General features: G+C 37.7%; 1 protein-coding gene across 1 annotated transcript; it reads right to left on the bottom strand.

Moving 5' to 3' along the window:
• Positions 1–250: 250 nt before the first annotated feature.
• LOC113057741 (gamma-aminobutyric acid receptor subunit pi-like) lies at positions 251–2897 on the bottom strand. Its single transcript, XM_026225242.1, has 9 exons — positions 2868–2897; positions 2671–2783; positions 2511–2578; positions 2211–2428; positions 2007–2089; positions 1766–1903; positions 1310–1462; positions 1009–1202; positions 251–932 (listed from the first exon to the last, which is right to left on the bottom strand). The coding sequence occupies exons 1-9, from the start codon at positions 2894–2896 to the stop codon at positions 615–617; spliced, it is 1314 nt and encodes a 437-aa protein (XP_026081027.1). The 5' UTR covers position 2897; the 3' UTR covers positions 251–614.
• Positions 2898–8089: the final 5192 nt, after the last annotated feature.

Here is an 8089-nt window from a genome sequence, read left to right as displayed (position 1 = left end):
GCTTCAAAAAATTCCAACGGACCCTCTGATGTCACATGGACTACTTTGATGATGTTTCTCTTACCTTTCTGGACATGGACAGTATACCGTACACACAGCTTCAATGGAGGGACTGAGAGCTCTCAGACTAAATCTAAAATATCTTAAACTGTGTTCCGAAGATAAAAGGAGGTCTTACATGTTTGGAACAGCATAAGGGTGAGTTATTAATGACATAATTTTCATTTTTGGGCGAACTAACCCTTTAATGCAGTTTATTATAGTCAGTGCTTATGGAGTTTACAGCACCCCTACAGCATATTACGTTACCTAACAAAACAAAGCAAGATGAAAAAACAGGTAAAGCACTGAACCCTTAAATAAATCAGTAATGTGAAGGCAATTGTGGATGCGTAGAGCAGAGTCCTTCTTTGTGTCCTGCTGCAGATGAGTCTGTATGGTGATTTATGTGTGTCCATGTGATCTTCATTTTTATTGTTATGTAGAAACACTTTCTTCAGTGCAACAATGAATCAAGTCCAGCTCCTTGTTATAGGCCACTATATAACTGTAATTTACTTTTCACTTTTACAGTCATTTGTGCAATACTTTGTTCATTAAGAGTGGTTCATCCATTAGAATAAAAGGTAGTACAGCCAGTAGAAAATATTGACAAGGAGAAATACCGTGGGGAAAAATACACGTGCATGTCTGTCGATGTTGTTAGGATTCTCAACACTCATCATGGATGCTGCTCGGCGAGACATTTGCTTTACAGAAGACAAACCGCAACCCTTTTCTTTCTTCTTGTCTGTGGCCTCATTCCCTTCGCATATCACAGATTGTTCAGGCATCTCCTGCTGAGTTGATTCTTCAGTCTGCATCTTTTTGGGTGATGTTGAATTTGCCAAATGAGTCATACCATTTGACTCCTCAAATTCTTTGAGTAGTTCCTGTAAAAATGTAATGTAAAAATTAAAACGGGTTGTAAAATGTGTAATTTATTGCCACTATCCAGAGGCTTCTCACCCTTTGCACATCTACAATGGTTTGGTGCTGCATGGTGCAGAAATGAGCACAGGCATATTCCAGCAGAGCACCAAAGATGAAAGTGAAACAGATGCCGAGATAGACATCTATAGCCTTAATGAAGCAGTTGGCATTGGGAAGCGAGGTCCTGGCTCCCATCATTAGTGTGGTCATGGTAAGAACGGTGGTCACGCCTGTCGAATAAATGGATTTGATAGAGATTATTTAGTTTCGCTATAATCTAGAAATCTTTTGTAGCGTATGTTTTTGTTTAGAGTAATAAGCTCTTGGAATCACTGACCAATGCAGGTGCGAGCTGGAACGGAGGACTGACTGATCCAAAAAGACACCCATGACAGAACCACCAGAAGTGTCGAGGGCACATACGTCTCCAGAATGAAGAACAGCACATTTCTACGTAAAGAGAAATGCAGCACTAGCTTCGGGTAAAAACCTGAAACGGATCCAGAATATTGCAGGTTATTCACTGTAAAACGAAACAAAAAGAGAAAAGAAAATGTGTGCAATTTTCACAAAAAGTACTAAAAAGTGCTAAATTAAAAATAGTTCATTGATTAACTGTAAGATATTTTTATCATATACATTGAAAATGGTTGTAAATTGTTTAACATTCCATTGAATATAAATACTATACATTTTTTCCAAGTATAAACCATATGTATAGCATATATATATATATAAGATAAATAATATATATATATATAATAATATATATAATAAAATTCAATATTTTTACCTGTTTCATACACAGCCTGAGAAACGGTTGTGTAGTAGCTCTCCACACTGTACTGGGCCAGACGCAGTGTATCTAACCCCTTCACTGAGTCATTCCCTCGGGTCCAGTAAAACACTACATCCTGTAAATTATACCCCCCTAAACATGCATACACACACATACAGATTTAAGGGATTGAACAGGCTGCTCTTGAATAACCAATCAAATAAGGAAAAAACAATTTGAGAGTGAAAACCCTTACAGCTTTCTAACTGCAAAGTACACTCTTGTCTATCCATAGGATACTTGGTGAGGTCCATGTTGCAGGCAATGGTTGCTGTTATGCTGTGGAGAAAAGGAGGAATATTGAATGAACCATTTCAGTGGGAAGGTTCCCCAGATGCACATACATCTGCATGGAGCAGTTGTTCAGCCTTTGGTAAGAAGTTGTAAATTCAGTGTTTACCGAAGAGCGTAGAGCACAGTGCCGTTACTGAAGATGCGGATCAGACGGTTCTCCACAGTTACGTCATGGAGGAAAGAACGCTTAGAATCAGGGATGAACGTATCGGGGATCCACAGCAAAGAAACCAGCCGCCCGTCCAGACTCAGACTTTCATTTCCAGGGAATATGAGGCGGGAATCTCCCCATCGTTGTCTTAGGAAGATAGTGGCTGTGTAGTCCTGTAGATATATGAACAGAATTGATCAGAATCCTGTTGCCTGAAGCGTCTTATCAAAGTAAGTTTATAAATGTAAACAGTACCATGTTAATCTCAGAGATGGCGTCAATACTGGCAATATCCAGACTCATTCCAATTTTAACAGGCCCCTCTGTTGAAACATTGAAGTCTGTTTTTATTATTGGGTTTTAATTATTGTTTTAATTCTCCTTCTATATTTAATTAAATTCAGGTGGCCCTCACGGTTGAAGTTTGGCCTAAGGTATCGATTGTAGCCTTTCATCAGCTTCTGTATGGTGGGCTGCAGTTGCGAATCATTCCACTCGCCATAATGATTCCCATAAAATCCTCTTTCACTGGGAGACAGGGAGAAATGTTAACAGTGTGGACGTCAGGTGATTCTTAGTCTCTGTGCATCAGATGGTTATTTCTTTACTCACCCGTTTGTAATCAACAGAAATAGACTCATCCAGAACTGAAGATACAGCAGCATTCTGTGATAATGTGATACAGATGAACAGTGGCTGTGAAGAGGATTTAAGAAAAAAAAAATATGTTAACATTTTCCCCATTATGTATGGATTACGGCCCTTCGACCCGCCTGGGCACCAGCTGCTGATGGTCCTATATTGCCATCCAACACACTGTTTTATTCCAGGGATTATACAAATTAGACAATAACACATTGTCAGTGTGCCATTATGTTCTATGTTTAGCTTTTGAAATGTCTTAGACTTCTGGCTTTATTTCTTACAATTGAGTTTTTATATGAAAAGTGTGCCTGGGAAACTACTTTGTTAAAGGGAGAGTCATCATTTACACAGCTATTACTCAAGTTGTTCAAGCCTTTTTATTTAATTTTTTTTTCTATTGAACATAAAAGAAGATTGTTGTTTGAGATCAACTGTCTTAAATGGGTTGGGTAAACACAATTTTAAAATCCCATGACATTTTCAGATTTTCAGTGATAGTGGGAAACCTGTCTGCAATATCTTGTTGCAATATTAATACAAATGTTAATTCTATTAATACACCGTTGAATGCAGTTATAATTTGTTCATTGAGTACATCTAAAAACTGTTTCTCAGTGAATATAAATTTTCCATTAGCAAAAAAAAAAAATTGTCTCAGGTGTCTCTCAGCTCAAGGTCCTGGGACACTGGTCCTGTTGACACTCCTTAGTATCCATAAACCGTGCAAATTTAATAATGTCCCAGAACTTTACCACAAGATGGCAGCAGTTCTCTCTGCCCACACACAACTGCACCACCAACAGCTTTTCTTTAGTGTACCATTTTATTTAATGCACAACTTGCCTTTTTCTCTTTAATTTAATTTTATGATGCTGATTGCCTTGCCTCAAGACACACCAGCTATTACCACTGCAGTTATTGTCATGGGACCTGAACAAGAAGCAGTCCATAATGAAAGGCGCTGGACCATTTTAGCACAGATCAGCCCCCAACAAACATTTCTCTCTCTCCTTGTCTCTTTTTCTCAATTGTTTCTTTTAGATCAGAGCAATCTTTCAAAATGTCAGTGCACTTCTATTTATAAATCAGACATTTTGCCTCCTGAAGTGTGACAGAGTACAAGTCTTGATTTTTATGTGTGAACATTTCCACATGTATATATTTGAATATTTATATATATATATATATATATTCCAGCTTTTTTCACAAGTCCTCACTACTGCAGTAATTTAAAATCGCATTATTAACTTCCAGAATTTTTGGTACAAAATCTATCACGTATATTTTCCAGAATGTAAACACTGTTCCATCTTCTTGTAGGCACATCACCCATTTCATCATTCCTACATATTCTTTCTCATTTCCATTTTGCCATTCTTCAATTATTCCTCTCTTCCTCCACCTCCTCCCTCCATCCATCACATTTCCCCATCTCTGTCATGCCGCATGAACATCACATTGACAGCAGTTACCTGTGGAGATATTAGATGCAGATCATTGTAGCTTTACCTTTCACTCTTCTTCTTGGTCTCTTTTCTCTCTTAGTGTTCCCGCAAAATGTATCCAGGTTGTTCTCAATCCTTTTCTTTGTCTCCTTTTTTCATAGTTCTTCTATGTATTCTTTCAATATTTTATTGTTTCTTGTATATCTTATTGTCTCAGCTTGCATTGTGTCTCTTCCGTCCAAGCATGGCTTCCTTCACACTCGTCACTTGACTAGCTCAGAGAATAACCCCTCTCTGTCTCCCCGTTCCCCTAATCACCCCCAATCTCTCTCTCTCTCTCTCTCTCTCTCGCTCCCTCCCTCTCTCTGTCTTTTGTACATGTGCACAGCTGTGTCACATGCCTCCGATGGCACCTGTAGTTTTATAGATGGATCTCTTCATTACCCGCCTTCCTATAAACCAGTGTCATTGACAATCTCTTGTGGTTTGTGACATGCTGTATTCTTCTAATCTCTCTCTTTTCCTCTCACACAACGGCCCCCTTCTAGATTCAGTCACAATGCTAATTTGTTCCCTATTGCAAATTCACATCCCATTTTGCATCGGTGTCTTTCATTTCTCTTTTGTCTCCCATGTCCCTGTCCTTTTTGACACTCCTGTTACTACTGAAGTTTATGAGAGATGATAAATTACGTTTTATTTCTCCAAATCCTTTCTGTCTCTGTCTCTTGTCATGCTGTTTTCTTCCTATCTTTTCATCCTGTTTATCAGTATGTTCTATTAGGATTTCTCGGGAGAAAGTGTTTGAGAGTGTCTTTTTTATTGCCAACTCTTCATTTGGCTAACATATTAGTAGAGGTCAAAGCCTGGCCCACACGGAATTTGTGCAACTGAAAACGAATTGGATTTTATTTATCCACACCATGAAACAGTGTGTTGCTTAATTGCTTAATGAACTATATTTTTCAAATTGACAGTAAATTGAGACTTGAATGTTTACATTTCAAATGTTGAAATAAATCAAACAATGTACATCAGGGGGAAAGAAAATACATTTTCTAATCTTAAAATACATTTTGTGTAAATGCAGTGTATTTTAAAATATAGACATTAGCTAAATGTTTCTGGATATTTTGAAATAAGATAGCTATCCAAGCTGACTAAGGCTATTTTCACCAGCAATGCGCCCTCTTGTTCAGATATTTTACTTTTAGCTTAAATGTCATATTATTTGAATTTAAGCTCTGTGTGGCTAGCTTTGTGTGCTGTTTGCATTTAGTGTAAACAATGCTATTCTCTGTTATTTACAGTACCAGTTTACACACAGTCAAAAGCTGATTGTTATTTGATCGAATCATTAGCTGATAACCTGATCCTTAATGCTTTTAAGCCCCATCCACAAAACTAGGTGTCAACATCAGTCCAAGACAACTTCCATATTGGCCAGTGCAACATGGGCTTTTGAACAAGTATTTGGTTTGTGACTGTTAAAATTTTACATCTACCTTTAATCATTTAGAAGATGCTTTTATCCAAAGTTGCTTACAAATGAGTATATATAATATCTATATAGTCTGAATGTAATCTGGACATACTGTACTGCATTAGATATGTTATTGTCATGTGACCTAGTGTGCGATGCAATGGTACGCTGTCATTCATGAATCCTTTTTCGTGGCGTCATGAAATTATAAAGGATGCACAATTCAAAATCCCAATGGAAGTAGTAGGTAATCAGTTACTGTTTTATGAATAACATGAATTCAGAGACACTTAATTATAAATTAAACGTCCTGTTTTTCGCCTATATGGAAGTATGCATATTCGGCTGCAGCCTTACACCTTTAAATCTGTTTCTTAGAAGGCTGACATTTTTGCTGCAAATGAGGACAGAAAATGTCAAAAAGAAAATATATATACCCTTTTCTCCAGATTCCATCTGACCCTGGTTATGGCTTCGTTATTTAACAGTTCTCAGGCTACATTTCTTAATAACTCAAGTAACATAACAATTTGACAGCAGTTTTTTTTTTTTTTTCATGTCCATCCATGTCTTTTTCGCTTTTGTTCAGCAGTCTTCCATTTCTATTATTTTGTCAGATAGAATGCTGCCGGAGAGGGACCGTAGACCTGCTTTAATCATATCCCTGCGGATAGACTGGCTCTCCATAATTGAAGCCGACTCTTCACATCGTCCTCAAGCTTTAAACCCACACAACATTGTAAACGGAGGCGCTGGATTCAAACCGACGGATAAATGAATGTTTGACAGCACAGAGACACACAGGTAACGCCTCAGCAAGCTCAATTATATAACCTCTGCTCTCTGGCTCCATGGAAGCCTTGTTTGCTTCTGATTAATCTTCTGGTGAAAATCAGATGGTTTCTGAAACTGAGAACTTTCTCAAATGATGCCTCCACAACTTAGAACCTACACCAATGCTGTTGTTTTTGCGAGGCCTGTTTAAGAAGCTCCCAACCATTGCTAGCTTAATTGAAAGGATTGTAATAGTCAGAGGCATCAGGTATGCCCTAGATGAAGGAATGGCCCGTCATCCTCTCCTTTAGACCTGCAGACATCAGGCTCTGACGGGAGAACTACTGAAATCCAACAGAAGAGCTTATACCAGCATGTTGTTTGAGCCAGTGACATGTGTCTGAATTGAACCGAGACAGAGCCCGAGATGGTTTATGGCAGAAAATCAGAAGACCACCACCAATCAATCGTGCATAACTATTTCCTCCATTCTTAGTTTTCCATCACAATCACTAGACGGATTATCAACATGCCTGCTTTATTTTCTCCCTTCTCTGCCACTCCTTTCAGATTCTCTTTAATTCATGTTACCTTCATCTGTCCTCTTTCCATTTTTGAGAAGACCTTCACATGCTGCCCAGTCTTGTAATTGTCTCCTCTCCATCCATTTTAGTAGATCACTCAAACAAAAATTGAAATGACTTCATACATGCCTCATGACCTCATTTGTCATCACATGACTTACATTCACTCCAGCTTGGCATTTACGTGCTATAATATATAAGCTCAGCCAGCTTGAATACATGCACAGGTCTTTCTATTTTCATATTTTATCTGGTCCTACACTCTTAAAAATAAAGGCTCCAATAAAACCCAAAAAGGTTACAGCCTGATGTCATAGAACGTTTATTTAAAGGGACAGTTCACTCGAAAATATAAATATAAAATCTGTCATCATTTTCTCAACCTCATTTATTTCCAAATCTGTATGACTTTCTTTCTCCTTTCAAAATTTCAGAATGGTTGAAATCAAACAGTTCTGGAGACTATTAGCTTCCATTATTAAAAAAATAAAAACACTGAGACTTTTTTTATGCTCCATAGAGAATAGAAAGTCATACAGGTTTGGAATGACATGAGGGTAAATAAATGATGAAAAAAAATTCATTTCTGTGTGAAAGTTGCACCAATAAATTCTCATTCAGTAGTTCAAAACCATCTACAAGAACCTTTAATCTAAAAAATAAAATAAAAAAACTTCAATAAACCAGCTCAAGTATCGAGGGAAATGGTTCTTATTAAGAATCCTAAGAACCATTATTGTAGCTTTCCGTCCGCTTTCATCACAGGCTTTAAATTCTCACCGACTCATGCACAGTTTGCTGTACTCACCTTCTTTAGTTTCTCAGTTCAGTCTTTAGTCCAGTTGTGCACGGTAAAGATATGCTGTCTGTCAGGATTCTGTGTCTCACTTCCTTGCTCTATGT

This window comes from Carassius auratus, chromosome 39 (assembly GCF_003368295.1).
Source record: "Carassius auratus strain Wakin chromosome 39, ASM336829v1, whole genome shotgun sequence".
NCBI lineage: Eukaryota > Metazoa > Chordata > Actinopteri > Cypriniformes > Cyprinidae > Carassius > Carassius auratus.
Note: the sequence above shows the minus strand (reverse complement) of the source record. Positions and strands in the feature narration are given on the sequence as shown.